Raw genomic sequence first — 19,460 nt, forward strand, 5'->3', positions numbered from 1 at the left:
TGCATCCACATGCAACCCACGCAGGAATAATATTTATAGTATTTATACTATAAAGACACATATACTTCAAAGACCATCAGTTAGCAAGCTATTTATGCAGTCTTACATTTTCTGGCTAAAACATTTATTCTGCCATTTCTTTTGGAAATTTATTTTACAGTATATTACAGCTCAAGCTAGGAGGCTTGACAGCTTACATTTTCCTTTCACTTAATTTCATTCATATTAGTCTCTGCCCTAGTAAGCTTCCAACACTCTCTGACGTCTTTCTCTGAGGGCCTGTCTGCACTGAAGGAGCATTTCAATTTAGAGCACAATCTTAACTATTATCTAATGCTACACTGACTCCACCGTTTTAGTCTGTGTACTCAGCTAAATTGGTCTCATCATCATGTCAGCTGGGTTTTGGCCTACATTTATTTTGATGTGAAAGAAAACCTCAGTCCGTTTGGGAGAGTAGAAATAAGGCAAAAATAAAAAGAAGTCTCTCCATTAAGCTAAACAGTTTTAGCTCTGTGAATATTAATTAACATTTCTGCTGCTCAAGGGACATGGTAAGTGCTGGACAAGCAAGGCTTCTCGAGCTAACAGCTTCTTATAATCAGACTTTAAAATATGAAGTTGAACTGTGCTGGGTTGGCTGATAGGCTTTCATCCTCTCTTCTATTTTTGATCTTTTGAAAACCAAAACTTAAGAGAGGGAATATCACAGAAAGACCTACATATTTTACAGCAGTTATATCAAAGACATTGAACTTTCTCTAAAAATGAGTACATCTCCAAAGAACAAACTGAGATTTCTCCTAGCCTGCAAGGCCAACTCTAGCATTCATTTGCTTTCATTTTCAAATTATAAAAATGTCTAGTTTATAATCCAACACTAAGTTTGAGAAGCCAATATAAAAATCAGTCAAGAACAGGACTTAATTTTCAGTACAGCAGTCACTATCAAATATCAATCATTTCAACAGAGCAGCTTTAAAGAAGAGAAGTCATGCCAGGTCCAGTTTTGTCTGAGAGGATATACGCAATTGGCTTCAGGTCAAATAAAAATAGAGTCTGAGCAGAGGCAATCACCCTTCAGCAGCGAACTAGGAAAAGAGGGAATATGTCACTTGTGACAGAAGACAGCTGTATGCCTCCAAGAAGATTAAAACTGACTGCTTATTTAGTCTTTGATCATGCACAATCTTAAAAGCCCCCACATTAAACATATTGATATCTATTTTCAGATATATATCAGATATATTGCTTAACATAAGTTGCACCTGTAAAAGAGCATCAGTAAAATGATTTTTTATAAGTATTGTATTTTACCAAATCTGAATAAAGCAGACACTGACCAGGGGAGAGGTAAAATTCTAGAAACACATTTCTTGCTTTCTGAGGAAACTTGTACAGATCCTGATTATGAGATACTTACTAATTATATCACATCATGCAGGTGGAATTTGGCATCCAGAAAATATAAAGCATAATCGCATTAAATAAATGTATGAAGTATTTGAAAAAGTTCTTACTGAAAACACGTATCTGATTTCCTCATGACAGAATCTGGGTTTCTCAATGAATTCTCAAAAAAGGGGGAAAAAAGGCCCTCCATTATCTTGTCACCAAAATAGACAAGCTAACCTATGTGGGTTCATAGACGCACTGATGGACACTGTATACAGTCAGTATTTTTACACAGCAATGTCAAACCCCAATTGTCATTAAGTACCCAATCTGTCCTAGAAATAGGTCTGATTCCTTCCTTGAAAAGGAATTACAAGAAAAAATTTAACCAAGCAAAATTTTCACTATATATAATTCAAGATTTTGTAATTGCTCATTTTATTCCAATCTGTTCCCTAACAGTAATAGACAACCACCAAATGTAACCAACCACCAGCCTTATCGCCAGCTGCCTGCAGGGCCACAGTGCTAGCTGCAGAGAGCATCAGTGCTGGGGTGGCTGCTGTGCAGGGGCCAGTGGAATAGCCAGGTGCAGTCAATGAACAACCAGGGTTTCTCTCTGCTTTTAGAAAGCTTGTCTCTAGAAATGCTGAAGCAACCCCAATAACAAGAATCAGGCCTTCTGTGGAGGCCTGTGAGTTTCAGTATGACAGCTACTGCCATACTAAACAGACACAACCACTTCACCTTTGACTGTCATGGTTATTGTTCTTGAATATTTATATCATGTATGAACACAGGCAATGACAGAGTCACTGCAAAATACATAATCTAAAAGAGAAAAGAACAGATTAAAAAACAGAGATAAGACATGCAACTAAACTACCATGGTGATCTGCATAACTCTTAAAAAAAGGATTTTGAGGAAGTCTTTGTTTTGGAAAGTAATCAAAAAAATTTAGACGGTGGTCTGAAAACCCAAAAAATATCACTCTGGAAATTTTTCAAAGTAATTTTCTTTTATATTTTCAGCATTTCTTATTCCTACCCAGAAAATCTAGAAAGATTACAGCAGCACCTGCCTTCATTAAGACGTTCTCTTACATGCCTATGAAGAGTTGCAAAAGTGTGCAACGATGAAAAAGTATTGTTTTGATTCAAAATAAATGTCTCAAAAATCTCTGCTTATAGATACTATTAAGATCATTTACCCCAAAAGCAGGAAAAAGATTGTTCATAAACAATCAGACACTGAAATACTGCTTTATCTAACCTGCTATTTAAAACCAATTAGATATATTAATCACATATTACACCATCACTGTGTGAGCCTCACAGGTCTACAGGGAAATATTCCCACAGACACTTGACAAAAACACCCTGGAACATTTTCACAGGTCCAACTGAGTGTGAAACTTTCCTTGTAACACTGTTAGTATTAATACAACTATTCAACAGTCAGAGAGAAATTACTAACTACCGGTTTTCTTTTACAGCAATCTAAATGTACTAGAATAAGAGAAAAGTATTTGGAGAAAAAAATCTTTACAATATGTAAGTAAACATTTTTGTGCATTATATGGATGGTACATTTTTGAAGGATTGTGAAGATGGGAATAATCAAATTTAATCTTCTAAAGAAAGGAAGCGCAAGCCAGCACACATTTTGAAGTGTGACTCCTGCTAACTGTCTGAACTCTTCTCCTCTATCACCATCTCCAAATAAAAGCTCCTTGATACTGTCAATAGCTAAATAAAGAATAAATATCTATATCTATATTTTGACCCTTTTTGTCCCTCTCCATTTCCTGTATCTTCCACTGCTTTGCTGGTCTTTTGAATACATTTTTGTATTTTGAATATCCTCAAATATAAAGGCTATAGGTTGTGAACAAATAAAACATTTCACTTTTAAATTTCCTGTTTCATTTCCACCTCAGCCACAATTCTAAGAAAAAAACCCAGCCACCCCCCCACAAAAAGATACAAAATATTACAGTAATAAAACTACAAAAATACACTCAGAAGTATTATCAAAGGGATCCTAGTGACAATATGCATACAATTTAACACATACAAACTGTTTATACACTTATTTACCTATTTATAATGAAGAAAAGACATGGTAAAAATAAAAGATAGTATGGAACTAACACTAGAAAGTTGGTAAGTGAGGAGGCAGAGTCACATAACAGGAGAATGAGGTGGAACAGGTGACCGGTAACAAGAACGCGAGAGGAATTAGAGGAAGCACAGCAAGAAGTCTGAACAGTGAGAACATGCCAAAACAATAAAAGACCAAGTATTTTTTGTCTTAAATTCTGTCTGAAAGCTATAGTGGCTTTCTTCACCCTTGATATGCTCTGCACTTGGGGAGGACCTGTCCATTGTAATGATAAAACTCAGTCCTCCTTCTGTGCTTGCATACTTGCTACATATTTTGCAAGTCACATTGTGTTGCCTTGGTTTTCTCTTCTATAAGAGTGTTTGTGGTCCTGGACGGAAGGAAACCAAACACGGACATATTCCAAAGTCCACTCATGTCAACGGGGAAATTTCCATCTATGTTTGTGTACTTCTGATCAGACCTCATATCCTGTAAACGTGAATAACTAACAGCAGCAAAAACAGTCTCCAATTAGTGCTCTAACTTCTATTTGGAAGATGTCACAAACCACTAAGACATTTTCAACTTTCTCATTGCCATTTTAACAATCTTTATATAAACTGAAGCAAGTTCCAACACTGCATTAGGATTTGTAGCCATAAAACCCCAACTTCATAAAACACGATTACACAATATCAATATTTTATACATAAACTTTGTGCAATTTTCCAACACAGCTGTAGTTTAAGTCAAATATTTCTCCTCCATTACTTGTATTCAGCCATGTTACTGGAATGGCAATTCTTTACTTAGATACACATAAAGTAACATCCATACAGATATATTTGTTGGACTTTTCTGTTACTACAATTAAATGTGTTGCTCACCACACCCCTCAATTTAAAGCTGAAGTTATTAAAGAAAATGAGAGGAAAAAAATGAATGTGAATCAAATATGCTTTAAACATGGCTGATGTAGTTACAGACCAGTGAAATACAGCAGTGTGAAGAAAGCAAAGCCTGTGGAAACTGGGCACATTATGGAAAGAAAGAAATCAGTCACCCATGCAGAATTACCCCTATTGGCCATCTGAGAACTGACAATGAAGTCAACTGTAAAGGCAGCTGAGACCAGCAGACTTTACCTAATTAGAATGTGGGAGGGGGAGGAGAAAAAAATAATCAATATATATACATGCATATATAGATATTTGGCAAAAAGCCGCTACAGATTTACTAATCATTTATAGACATATATATATATATATACACACACATCTCAGCTGTGTACTTCATTAAAGCCATGATAAATTTGTTTTCCCTGTATCTGCACATTTGTTTTGGTATACACAGATAGACTAAACCAAGAAAAGTGTCCTTCTGAACTGAGTATGAAGTAAATACCTCTATACAGAAAATGAGAAAATGCAGATAAATAAATTCTTGTGAAATTTGAATGTTTATTTATAAAATACACCTTCAATTCCTGTAGCCCCTGTAAAATATGCAAAGACTGATCTTCAACAGCCAGGAAAATACTTGCGCTTATTCCTAACCTAGATCCTCACACCATTCTTTCATTGAATACAAGGGTTGAAGGTGAACTTGAACAATACTGTCATATTATTACATTAATGTGACAGTAGATTATGATACCAGTATTTTCCAGAGCAGTGGAACTTTGTTTTTTATTGTTTTCTTCATATTTCTTTCACTAATATGCTAAAGACAGATGGGTAATCATACTCCCATGATAGTGAGAATACTGACTGAGCCTATCTATGCCAGAAAAGTAAAATTCAAGGGAGATCAGGGCAAAACCACAGATGACTCTCCTTCCCTGTCCCTGGTTCAGTACATGCAGCTTGGTTACTTGCGATTAGCTTCACTGCCATTCAGCCAGAAACACCACTGGAAAATGCTGACAAAAGGCAACTGTGGTGCTCGTTAGCATATTTATAGGAGTACAAAACATTCAAGGCTCTAATTCTATTTGCTTTACTTGGCTATATCAGCAGTCTTGAATGTAGGAATAGGGACATCGGTAAGTAACTCAGCAAGTGTCCAAAAACTTTTGTTCCTTTCTTGTTAAAACCCCAGTTTCCTGTTCTCTGAAAGGTACAGCTGTCCTTTAAGAAAACAGAAATGTTTTGTGTTCTCCTGGACATGAAATGCAGATTACCAGTCAGTGTTGAGACTGCTCCTTCTATTGCTTTTGAAATCTCCTTCAGGAATCAAGGATTCCCAAGGGATATAATATTTTGTCAGTGCTACTGGTAATATACGGAACCTGGTAGAAGACAAGGTAACTATACTGAGGCTTTTATTTCCTGATGTCATAGCAATTATTATAAATAAAGGTGGAAAGAAATTAGAATTTTAAAAGCTCCTTCACCTACAGTAACCAGCTTTTGAAAGTACAGTGTCTGCCATTAAAATTCTGGAAACCAATGCAGCATTTGGGCCTTCCCATAAAGGCAAAGTAGGCTGCAAGATCTCATTTAGAAACACATCATACAGAGAGTGAGGCTCATAAGATTGTGGCTTTGACTATTCTTAAAAAAAAATAAAAATTGAGCTTCAAAGAAGAAACTGGAGGCACTGGAGGAGAGCCAAAAAAGTCATACTCAGGTATGGAATATATTAAAAAAAGCTGGATCTCTGATAGAAGAAAAATTTATCCCTCTGGTTTATTTTGGTTGTTGGGGGGGGGTATTTAAGCATGAAGACAACTTTCCACTGATAAATCCTATTTTAACACAGTATAGAAACGTATTCCTATTTAAGATACCTTTCAGAACACTTTCCAAGTAGCTGAAAAAACAACACAAGGGTTTACCCCTTAAATTTGCAGCAACACTTTTTACTACTTTTTTTTTTTTTAATTATACTATCTAAACAGTCAGGATAAGGATGTTTCCCATCAAAATTTGACCAGCACTTTTTATCATATTGCCTCTTTTATATTCATACATCCTGTTAAAAAATGAAAACTCCTTTACAAATAAAAATGGTAATTATGATAAAAATCATAGAATCAAGTACATTTTAAATGTGGTATCTGGAAGCATGTAATAATAAACTATTTATGACATATCCAGAAGGACATCATAACAAATTCTCTCATTTTTATTCTCATTTAATATTGCAGTCTTTCACTTTGCTCTAATAATGCTTACTTCATAAGCAATATTTGTTAAGAAACCTGCAATTTTGAGGTAAGTCCACAAAAATCTGGGTTTTGATAATTATTATTTTTAAAGGCCTACTTGTTTAGAGGTTTTAAGATCAAGCGTGTATCAATTTAAGTAGGACTGTGACACTTCAGTGTCCTTGTGGAGCTGTCACTATGTTATTTAGGAGCACAAGTACTAACAGAAGCTATGAGTCATTCAGGCTGTGATTCCACAGTGTATTCTCTTGTTGGCAAAGCTGACTTAAGCAGTTCCTGCCACCACCTCTATATCTTACCAGCTCGTTTGTTCTCTTCACCTTGTCCTGAGCCCTGCATTTTAAACCTTCCTTTGTGCCAATACAAAGGTTTGTCAGGCTCCCAAGCGAACCAGATTGGAGAAATTATCTGTATTTTAAATAGCTATACAAATCCTCCTCTCACATTTTGGCAGAGACATCTCTAACTTGGAGGAGGTCCCTGATGAGAATAACGAAGCATTTGGTATAAATGGACAGGGTGATATTAGGTTGCCTACAAGCAGGCTGGGGTGAAGAACAGGAGAGAACAGGGAACCATTTAGGTCAGCTTTACTTCCAAGATAACTGTTTGTAAAACTGTGATTTTAGATATTTATCTTAGGTACAAATATCCATCCTCACAATTCAGAGGTATCGAAACTGCCTTGCTAACCGATGCCTGAGAATGAGGATGACAACCTCACTGCAGTTCATAATCAGTTTCCAAACTACAAAATTCACTGTCTTAAACAGGAATCTTGTTGGCAAGTTTGAACAGTAGTGACTGGGCAGTATGATGCAGTAGCAGGTACCTGAAGGTATCAAGAGTTGAGATGAAAGGGGTCACTCTATGAAGATGTCCATCTCTTCCTGCTGAAACTTCCTACACAACTGACCACATGACTACCTCTAAGATAGTCAAACTGTTCATGCCACAATCACCACCTTGTCAACAAAGGCCTGTGAATGTCAAGGAGCTTTCCTCTTGCAGCATCAGTTACTCAAGGCTTCCAAGCTTCACATGGTAACAGTTCAAGAAAGCTCAACCTCCACTTACATAGTGCAATAAAGAAATCATATCTACAAAGATATTAATCTCTTTTCACCAACCACCAGCCTAGCTTCCAATTAAGTTTTCAAATTGAAAATTTTCTTTAAAATCTGACCTCTGTAACTTTCTTATTCTCTCACTGTGGCCTATCACTTTGCTTTTCTTCTTTTCTCATACAACACCTACACTGTTAAACTGCAGGCTGAAGGACAGTAACATTTATTTCAAAACTACTGTACAGCTTGGTTCCACAGCAATAACAAGGAATATGCAAGTGAGGCTACCAAAACAAGTGTTCACTTCTCAGATGCAAAGTCATAAATGTCTGCAGAAATGCATCCTGACACCAAGGACTATTACAGGTATTTTTAAAACACCTAGTTACAGTTAGGGGAAGAATTTCTAGACTGTATGTCCTCAAAGATATCCATAGTAGGAATCAGCATTGAAAATGCTGCTCTGCTCTTTAGTACAAAGATATTCATACTACTACCAGACTCTTCGCATGCCCTGCACTCCACAGTTAAAATGTTTAAGAAACCTTAATTAATTTCTCTGTGATCAATTCTGGTACAAAATACCTTGCAACTAATACATTACTAAGTTAAGAAGCATCACATAGTTCTTTGCTGCACATAGTAAAGGGCATTTAGAGGACACAGTTTAAGGAATCAAAGCTCTATTACTTTTTTCGAGTAGGACAGAAAGAAGAATAAAAGGATAGAATGTTGCTCTGAGTACTGTAATAACTTACTGCTCCTTTAGCCAGTCCTTAACAAAAGGAATGGAAAAGAATTCTGTAAATGACTCATCTTTCCTCTTTGGGTTCTTGCTGATAAAAAAAAAAAAGAAAACAACTGTTATTAATTTAAATTTCAGCTATTCTATTTGCAAATTAATGCCTTTGAATCATTGAGCATAATGAATAGTAAAAGCCATAGTTAACTTACTTGTATAACCACTCAGTTAGGAAATCACAGGCAATAAATTTGGTCCTTTTTCTCTAAAGATAGAAGATAGTTTCAAATTATTTATTATTTTTGGATTGGTCACATACTTTTACTACTGGAGAGGAACAGAAACTAAATTGACTGCTTTTACCAAATAAAACATACAGTACATTACTCTGCTTTAATATTGCTACTGCCAACAGTCAGTGACTTAGCCAAAATTTTAGAAATTTTGTGGAATGCTTTCAAGTCATGTCAAAAAATGAGTGAGAAAATTTTACATATACTATCTTAATATTAGCTGCAATATAGCTATAACAGGTATCTCTGAATGGTGTTCTTTCCAAGTGGCAGTCTCATCACAAAGAAATTAACAGAACTCATATATGAAAATATGTTGTAAATTACTTGCCATTTTGTTCAAAGTTCTATTATCACACTTAAAATACTTCATTACTTCAAAGGCACAAAAGGAACATTGATGGAATATTATTTCCTCCTGCATGGAACCAGCTTGAAAGCATTGTGCATACTTAGAAACACACACAGCAGGGTATTGTATGGCTGCTCAGACAAAATTGTCTATTGGGTAGTCCAGAAAGAAAGGCAAAACCAACCACAGATACCATGGACATTACAGAGAACCAGGTAAAAAGTTCAAAACCTGGAGCTTCAGAGCAAACCAGCTGTGCCCTTTGCTCCCAATCCTAAAATTTCTTGACAACCAATGAGAATTTTGCAAAATGTTTTGCAGTGGGTTATCCACAGTGACTCATGCAGCCAGTACCTGTTTAGGTGGAGAGCACTGCATGCGGTAAAGTATGTTTCAAGTTCAAAATGCAAAGGATAAATTTTGATCAATACAGAATTAATTAGAGCCTTCCTTTTCTTAGAGACTTCCCCTCTGCATTTCATCTTTACAGACTGAATGTACAAATAAGTACAGGTGCTTATTCTGCTCATCATAAATCGGAGTAACTATGATGTGGAGAATATAATGTTCTGCATTTGTGGATTCAGATGATGTGGAGAGTATCATATTCTGGCTGGAATAACAGAAGAGCTTAGCTGGTATGTTCTGAACCCCTCTTACATGAGATGTGTTATGGATGTACACAGCCAGAGAGTGAACACTAAAAGACATCATGCTCCTGCAGAACAGAGACACTGATTGCTTTGCTTTATCAAAATAGCAGCCATTTAGAGAAAGTCTAGCTCCTATCCAGAAGGTAATTCTTACCCTGTCAAATAGAAGATCAACTGCAACTATTACTTTTTAGGAAAACAATTCACACTGGTCAAACACATTTGTGAAACTGCTAAATGTCATGAAAGAGGTTGGAGTCTTCAATAAAATGTAAGAAATAAAGGTACTACTGCCTCTTGCTAAGAAAAACACAATAGATAAGTAATTGGAAATTTAATGCATGACAGATGACTCTTCTACATATTATCCACACCATCCATGTTTCCCCTGTGCTGCAAGAATATAATGCAAAAAAAGACTGGGGGATGTGAACAGAGGGGCAGAAAAAAAATGTGCTCTACATGGCATACTCCTTTCAAAGTTTGGGATATTAGCACATGGCATAATTTGGGGGTCAGTGTATTACTTCAGGCACAGGTGAAGTGGAAGAGGAACATAATGTGAGACGCTGACTGCACAGGGAAGAAATGTAGCCAGGGGGATGAGAGATGTGAAGTTTAGAGCAAGACTGCATGGCATTCCTAGATGATACCCAGGAAAGCCTTTACTTTTCTAAGTGAATCTTATCCTTGGTAGACATACAGTCCGACTCATACAGAAAAGAAAGAGAACTTCTTAAAAAAAAAAAAAAAAAAAAGACAGAGTAGAAAAAGAGAACATTGCAAAACAATTATCAGTGCTGAACCCCATGTGCCTTTATGATCTGTTTCATGACAACAAAAGCTTTGGGGTTCATGCAGCACTCCGTTAGAGTGCTTGGCTGTGAAGAAACACATGTCCTTAAGGAATTTTCACACTTGTCATGCTAATAGAAGATACTGTTCCAAGAAGTCAAACACTGAAGCTTTAAGAGACCAACACCTTCACCTGAGAGTTTTCTACAGGTCATTTTAGAAGTTAAATGGACAAATTTTGCCTTGAACAGAATGTGAAAACAAATAGCAGAGTCTGATGTTGTACAGCTATTCTCAATCACAGCTTGAAACTGGGTCCCATTACTTAGTGAATTGTTTCAGAGAATAAATTCTATACTTTGACAACAAACTTCAATTTAATCTAGCAGCTGTAATTTAATCTAACTAAATTGCTTTTCCTTTGCAACAGGAAAAAAGATCAGAACAGTGTTGTCAAAACAGTCATCACCAAAGGAATCAAATTCATCTTGCTTCAGCCTTGTTAGATCCAGGGAAGAATTCAGTCAAGCTGAATATTCTTTTATTTTGTTATTATTTTGCCAGGAAACAGTTCAATTTACTGGTGAATTAAATCATTAGTTGCACAGCAGTCAAAATTTATAGAAGGGAAAAAATGACAGAAGTTGACCTGCCTTTGACACATTCCTCCTATGCTACATGAATCAGGATAAACACAGGAAGTATCTGAACAATGTGCATTGTTAACCTGCAGATGTGCTTATAAACTATTTATAGTCAGAATTCATTTTCCATTTTTCAGTTTAAATATGATGTACTTGGTAATAATGTAAAAATACTGGTGATCAGGAGATGGCAAAGTCATTAGGAAACCTTCCTCCATTCACTTTCCCCAGTCTCCCATACTTTTAAATATAATATATTCCATTAGAGTCTGATACAGCATCCTCTTTCTGTGATCGCTAACCAGAAAGAAAAATCAGAGCTATGCTAATAAAAATATTTAAACATTGTTCAGTTTTAATGCTGAAAAATTAATGCATTACTCAGTTCTCATGAGAGAAAAGATTTAAGAAAATAGTCTTTCCCCTGGAGACATTTGACAGCAGATACAATAAAGCACAGGAGAACTTATGGTAGGGGGAAAAAAACCAAAACAAAACAGCAAAGGAATACACTGGGCAACTTAATAGGTTTCTTTCATCTCTAATTTAAAAACTAAGCTTCTACAGACTGTTCTTATATTTATGTCAGTTTGAAGTCTGCAAATATATGTAGCAGCTGGCAGTTTTTTCGAGGTTTTGGCTTTTCAGATTTGTCATACACACTACATAATGCAAGAGAGCCTATTTTAAATTAAATGTTTAAGTTATGTTTCTAAATCACCTTCCAAATAAGATCTTGCAGATTTCTTTCCTATGCAAACAGCTACTTTCAGCAGAGCCTTCTCCCTTTCCTGCCTTTCCCATATGATTCTACAGTTCTTCCTTTCCAGACAAGGATGCATCTTTTCTGATCTCTACCCTTAGTTCCTCTGTGGGTCCCTTGATCTGCTCTCCTTTACCACAGTTTCAATTGCTAAACCAATTTCCTACTTTCTTTTTCATTCTCTTCTCATTCATCTTCATTCCCCTTCAAAACATGAAAACCTTTAGTCCCTCTCATCAAAAACCCACTCTACATTGTCCCTTGCAATTCCCTCTCTCTTCTCCCAGGCTCGCTCAGCATTGACTGCAGTCAGTTCGATTGCTCCTCCCTTTCTTCCAGTGCTTCTTCCATTTATCTTCTACTGGTTTATTCTATCGGAGCTGCCCTTTACAGGCTTTAATGACTCATGTCTAGCCAAAATTCAAACCCAGTATTCTGTTCTCATCCTTCATGATTTCAGTTAGCTTAATCACAATGAATCATGTTCCTCTCCTGTTCTCTCATGATTTCCAGGGATATTTCTATTCTTTGTTCTTCTCCTATTTTTTAAAGCTGTCTTCGCATGTGTTTATCACAGAACCCTCCCTCCTTGTCCCTAACTTTCTCTGGGTTTTTAAAGGCTCTGGTTTTGATCCTAAAAATCAGTTCTGGCACAAATGGCACTAACCATTTTAATGCAAATTATAGTATGTTTTTTTTCTCCAAACCCATATGGAACACCACATTTTTTACAAAACAAAAATATAATTCAGAATTATATATTTAAGTCAGGTAAGGAAACAGAATGTCTAAGTACAAGCACCTGGACAGTAATGGAAAAGAACACAAATATTCAGTTATATGGCAGTCATAAAGAGCTATTGTTTTACTAGTTATTGTTCAAAAGGAGGAAGAAATTATGTCACACTGGAAAATGATCATCTGACATAAGCTTGCTTTCCTAAACTTCCTTTCCCAATAGCAGGACATCTCTCTATATAACAACAAAAATCACGTACTGTCATTTTGATAAGATGTGCTCATTTTTATGCAGTTTCTATACATTAGAATATAATTGGGTTTTAGTTTTCTATAAAGCAACACACAGACCCATACAAAATCCATTTTCAGAACAGATACTTTCTAACCTATATACCACTGAGCTCTGCAAAGTTTCTCAGATAAAATTAGATTAAATAATCATAGATTTTTCCTGAGTTTGAAACTGAAATATTTCTTAAAAATCTCTTATTTTTGTATTAAGTGCTGTTTTATTGCCTTCAGAAACATGTAATATCTATCAAGGACTGTATTTTAAGCCAGCTGTAAGACATGCCTTTTTCCTATTAAAGGATATGTGCTTCCTTTAAAAAAAAAAAAATCAATATAGATTTCATTAAAAGTGTGATGAATAATATATATGTTCAATCTATTCTTGGCTAGGTAATGTAAATGTGATGGCAGGAATGATGTACAGAGATGTCATACCATAACGACATGTAAATTAACCATTTTCCTATTCCACCTGTATTAATCACAGATTATAAATACATCTACACACATATATAAATCAGTTTATAGACAGACACAAATCTTGTAAAGACTAAGCAAAATCTGAAATAACTTACTGTTATTAAATGTACAGATTTGGTGTTGAAATGCAAGTCTGGGGTGACCACTCAAGCTTGCGAAGCTTTTTGTATTTTTGGCTGTGCCAGGCATGTATAGGTCAGTAGCAAATAGCACACATATAATTTTTAAAAATTGTTCTGGAATGTCTGTTATCATATATACACATGCCTGTAACAGGAAGTCAATGTCAGTAGTTGAAGAGGCGGTAGATCAAAACCTAAAATGATTAATAATCCACTAGTTACATAAAGTCCTCCTCACTTCGCTATCACTTTTAATCGATAACACTTTAACCTATAACCCCAAGAGCACAAACTGTATTCCTCAGATGTGTATCATGTACAAAATGGGAGATATTTTTATTATCATTTATATTAAATGCTCTTTATATTATCAAGCTGCAAGTAAGAGGAGGCTCAGCTGCAGGCATAAAAATAGAGACATATTGGGAAGTGTGGATGACACATAGAAAGTAGGAAAGAAATAGAAAATAAAATTACTTCCATGGTTGGATAAAATAGTAGAAATGATGGAAAAGCCCACAACTCCCAGTACCTAATCTATTGCTGGGGGGTTGTGAGTTAAGCTATGGTGATACAATGAGATTTATTTTGCAGCAATTCTAATGCTTTTTTTAAGCATTCCCTATACAATGAGGAACGTATCTGTAGATACGTTTACACACACATACACTGAAAAAAAAACTTTGTAAAACTATATGTAGCAAAAATGATCTTTAAAATGTACGATTTTTATAGGCTCGTTAATGCTGAAAACACTGCGTTCCATTTAAATGGAATTTACACAGAATGCACCTCAATTAGGATGCCAACCCAGCAAAAACAACTGAGTAATGAAGTAAAATTCAAATTCTTTACATCACCCTCAAAGGAGTAAGGCATATTAATCTGAAAGGAACCCTGTTTCTCTAAAATACAACACTATTTAGGCTAAATACAACTGGATATTTAAGGAGGATTTGTTGTGAGTTAGAGATGGTCATAGTGATTAAGTGTGTGTAGTATGCAATCTGTTCTGAATTACTGGAGAAAACAACATTCAAGACCAGATCCAAAACAACTCATGATCTGTTATTTCATATTATCGTGGCTGGTTTTCTTGCAAAAGATCAAACAAAGAAATACAGCCTGTGAAATAAAAGGCCAATGATTTGAACCGAAAACTAAAAACTAACCTCAAAACATTTTTCTTTCTTTGCTTGATGCAGAAGTTCAGCCATTCCAGGTAAGAGTACTGGAAATATGTAATACTCCAAGTATTCTTGAGGAGAACCTGAGCAAAACAGTACAGCCTTCACTTACAGGTAAGAACTTAGATTTCTCAAAAAGACAAACATAAAATATCATGAACTAAGTATCAGTCATTTTATCAATACCAGCACAGCTTGAACTGAACAGATGAATTCAGTTCAGATACAGCCATGGATCTGTCTTCACTTCTCTTCAGCCAAGACAACTTGAGTAAATTTCAAACTAAAGGTGCATCAACACTGCAAATTACAGCATGCCTCAGAGATGTCAGACTTAGTTTTAAATTAGTAAATTCAGACACCAGTTTAGCTAGTGAAACAAAAAGCGACGTGGACTAATTTACTCTGACAGAAAAAAAAGTAAATTAGCCTGCACTGAACTCAGTGCTGTTACAGCTAGACCTTTTGGTCTATATATAGAGACACTTTTGGTATCTGTATTCATCCCTTTACAATCTTCAGTAACAGGGTTAGTCATAAAACTGAATTTCTAGACAGAGGAAAATACAAAGGTTGTATTTCAGTGGTGCTGTGATTTCTTTCTCATAATTACCTCCTGCTTGCCAGATCCTTCAGAAATTTGAACATGACTCTGTCTAAACAATTTTTCCACCCTGGGAGGGCTGTCTGGGTTGGCATCTCTCTCTGATGTTTGACTGCACTGCCCTCACATGAAGTCTACTTACCATACCTCCCATGTGCTCACACACATTGGCATCACTGAGTTCCAAGCAGAAGAAAGCAGCTGCAGTCAGCATCACCAAAAACCAGCAGTTCTATTGCCCGTGCTCTACATACACCCTAATGGCTACATACTGGCTCAACTGAGATTCTCAAGCTCTGTTTCCTTCTCAACTTTTCCCCACATCTCCATCTTCTCCTAATGGGACCTTTCACCATCAGCTTATAAACTGGGTGAAGTGGAGGAGCCTTTTACCCCTTCTGATGAAGACAGGGCACATGGAGGAACTCAACTTCAGCAGGCCAGTGGGAGCAAGGAACATGACCCAGTATGAAGGTGTAAGAGCATATCCCTCAGAGAGGTGAACAAAACCAAACCTGTTAGGATCCTAGTCAAGCAGGGGTGCTTATAGGCTGAAGTGCTGCCCTTGATTTAAAGCCAGACCATCTGCCATTCAGTAAGTACTCAGGTTTTGGTGTGGTCAGTAAAGATTATGTCATAGAAGTGTTCTCTTTTGGCAACACAGCTGACACACTGAATTTATTGTCTGCTTTGTACCTTTAATTGGTTTCTATACTGCCAAAAAAATGTTCATAATTGAAAGGACACCATATATATATATATATATATATAAAAGCTAAAAGTAACACTACTTCTGACTAGCAACGGGAATTCCTAATGAGCAAGAATGAATGGAAGACAAAAAGGAGGACTAAAATGCATAATAAAAATACAATGCTACTTGGTAAATTTTGTAACATATAGAAATTCATAAAAATGGAAGGACAAAACTTTAGAGCTGTTTCCATTCTTTTTCCAATCAGCTGGGAAAAGATAATATTTTGAACGCAGTTTTCAAACTCAATTGTCTATTTAGTCTATTGATCCTAGTTTTGCACTATTAAATTAGAGCAAGAAATGCTTGCCTTTCTCTGGTTTAAGTGGCTAAATAAAAAGTCATTCAGAAGAGAACCAAACTACCTTAACAGCTAGACAATGCTACTGATTTGTAATGCACCATTTGAGCTTTCTCCCATTGACCAAGTGGCCAAGCTGGCTCCCTGTTTACACACCAGGGGACTAATCATGCAAATTCCTCTTAAGGAAAGGTGTTGTAGCTGCTAACACTTTAAAGTCAAGCAAGGACAAACCCTTGCCAAATGCAAGAAAAATAATCGAAGCAGGGTTCAAGATAATATACCCTACTTACATGTTTTTGGATCAGGTGGGTCTGGGAAGGGGCCTGCCTCAGGTATGGAAAGTGACTGTTGGACAACAGTATCAGCTGGATAAGATTGTTTCATACATGGTGGCTGCAATATTTCCACTTCCAAAGACACCTGTTCAAGATAAATGTAACCTGTATAAATACCCCAATCAGACTGTAAAAAAATATGACCAATTCAACAGGAAAAATTACCAGGTCAGTTAAAAAAATATGGAATTATAGCTTCTAATTCAAATATAAAATTATTTCAGTATTTTCTGAGTACTTTAAAAAAAAACAATTGCACTTAAAAAATTTCTGCAGTTTCCAGCACAATAAAAACATCCGAACCTAACAGAAGGTATATGATTGCTTTTAAGAGAATACAGTAAGCTATCACAATTTAAAAAATAATTTTTAAATGTTTTACAAATATTTTAGCCATTTTAATAAATAGTAACTCTTTGAAAATTAAAATTTTCTAACTATTTTTCCACTCAGAAGCTTATATATTTGTTTCTGTATTGCTCAGAAGTCCTGACACTCAGCTTCTAAAGAAAAAAAATTTTCCTTCTAAACAAAACATAAACAGACAAATTCAGAGCAGATGCAAATCCAAATCTGAAGTTTCTGCATACAGAAACACTTATGGATACCACGAAGAAAGACAGTCTACAATTTTATGTATGGTTTTTAGAAGTGAAGGAACTGTTACACTGAGCCAAGAAGAATACTCCTAACAGATGCTGAGCAACACCTGTTACAGAAAGGCAGATACAACCTTTTATCCCCAAGAACGCACCACCATTGCAGTTTGCTATGAAAACATGTTATGAAAACTATGTCTTCTAAACAGTTTCACTTTAAAATTCAGTTTATGAGCTACTGAAAAGCAGCTGGTGAGATCAGGCCACTACACTTCTAATACACTGCATGTCAATGGCTGCAGACAGACTGCTTTTTAACATATGCAAGACGAAAAAATGATCCTTTTGGAAATTAAAAGAAAGTGCATCAACATAAAAAGGTATACGATTTTATTCAGATGCTCAAATTATCAATATATTATTCGCGGACTAATGCCCCAAGCAGAGTTCACTACTCAAATTTAGTAACAGCCTGTAATGGAGCCAGTTTTATCTGGGGAAACAGGGTAGGTCTAAGCAGACCAACTGTCACACAATTTAAATTACAATGTCTTAAAGTAGTTTTAAAATAACCTAAATACAGAATAGTAAGCTAAAACATCTACAAAAATGCCTAATTTAAATAAAAGTTAATTCTGTATGTGATGCCCAAAAGAATTAATTTTGCTGCTCCTAGAACTGCTGGGGACAAAGATTTAAAGTCGTTTGTCTTTCTTTTGGGTCTGCCAAATAACTCTTTCTAGGCTGAATTTATTTGGTCAAAATTAGACTTCAAACAACTTTGCTCAGGTTTAGTTCCACTAATGTCAATCACCTAGGCTGAATTTATTTGGTCTAAATTAGACTTCAAACGACTTTGATCAGGTTTAGTTCTACTAATGTCAATCACCACATCTAAGTGACCTATCACATATGTGAAATTGAGGCATAACTCCTTTGCTGCTCTTGCTCCGCTCTCCTGTGTATTTCAGTGCTCACTCTGCTCTCAACACCACCCAAAGGGGATCTTTGCACACTTCAGAGGCCTGTCTATGAAGCAGACAGTCACAGAAAAAAAGACAGCGAGATGTACAAATCAAACACAGCTGGTAATCTAATTTTAGGATATCACTAACCAAGCTGCTTTAAATAAAAGCAATGATTTGGAATATTGCATTTGTTGATTCACAAAAGTTGTTTGCAAAATGTAGTTTTGTTTTCATTTTATGAATGAGTCTACTCTATGGGAACCTAATTTGCCCATTTATTTATTTAAAATAATTTAAAACCAGCCCTATGCAGATTTTTTACTTGAACGATACTCACAGATCCATGTTTTGATTCATGAACATCTGGAAATTGTGGCTGTTCTGCTTCATACTCTGGAAGTAAAAAGTACAACATTTATCCGGAAGACTTTAAAAAACATACTTATTTTTCTCCTAAAAACCACCATATTCTAAAGGTACTTATTCTGGTTTGAAGCAACAAAAATTAGTATACAACAAAAATGTAACATGAACGCTAATGTTTTAAAACAAATGAGACCTTAGAACCTCATCTTGGCTTTAAGTCAAATTCAAGGTTCTCAGTGACAAAATAACCCCTTACAGGGAAAACTACTTTTAACCAAAAAGTAATTTAAAATACTTTAATGTTAGTAAAATATAGATGCTTGCACAGAATTAACCATTGTTTTTAGTAGTATGCAACAGTGCTTTTCGACGTGAATTCCTCTATAAGCAAATAAATCCCCAGGACATTGCTAAGTATCCGCTAAGTGTCTCCAGTCGAAAAAAAAAAGAAAAAAAAAAAAATCAGCAAAAGCAGTACATGACCCACATAGATTACTGAGTGAATCAGGCTAAGAAAAATAAAGAAGGAGGACAATGGACCTGATATAAAAAAACCCTTACAGATTACACGATACAAAAAGCTCTTACAGCCAAAGCCAGCAGGTTTACCATTCTCCCACTGTAAGTAGGCGATTTACTGACATCACTACTTCCATGTGTAGTACAGATGCCCCAGCTGAATCGTTATTAGAATAAGCAACTTTATTCCTACATTAAAAACTGGAT

The 19,460-nt window shown here is 35.7% G+C and overlaps 1 protein-coding gene across 6 annotated transcripts in view; it reads right to left on the bottom strand.

Annotated features, from left to right (window-relative positions):
• Window positions 1–19,460, bottom strand: part of IQCK (IQ motif containing K) — a 45,600-nt gene that overhangs the window by 25,383 nt on the left and 757 nt on the right. For 4 of the 6 annotated variants that reach the window (XM_074919592.1, XM_074919590.1, XM_074919595.1 and 1 more), the window contains exons 2-6: window positions 18,706–18,761; window positions 16,757–16,886; window positions 14,790–14,887; window positions 8,696–8,748; window positions 8,500–8,577 (exon numbers count right to left, since the gene is read on the bottom strand). In XM_074919592.1, the coding sequence (XP_074775693.1) occupies window positions 8,500–8,577; window positions 8,696–8,748; window positions 14,790–14,887; window positions 16,757–16,886; window positions 18,706–18,761 (415 nt within the window). Of the gene's footprint in view, window positions 1–8,499; window positions 8,578–8,695; window positions 8,749–14,789; window positions 14,888–16,756; window positions 16,887–18,705; window positions 18,762–19,322; window positions 19,434–19,460 lie in introns of those variants that run through there. The other 2 variants (XM_074919593.1, XM_074919594.1) reach the window with 2 other exon arrangements.

This window comes from Athene noctua, chromosome 15, assembly GCF_965140245.1.
Source record: "Athene noctua chromosome 15, bAthNoc1.hap1.1, whole genome shotgun sequence".
In the NCBI taxonomy this organism is placed as follows: Eukaryota; Metazoa; Chordata; class Aves; order Strigiformes; family Strigidae; genus Athene; species Athene noctua.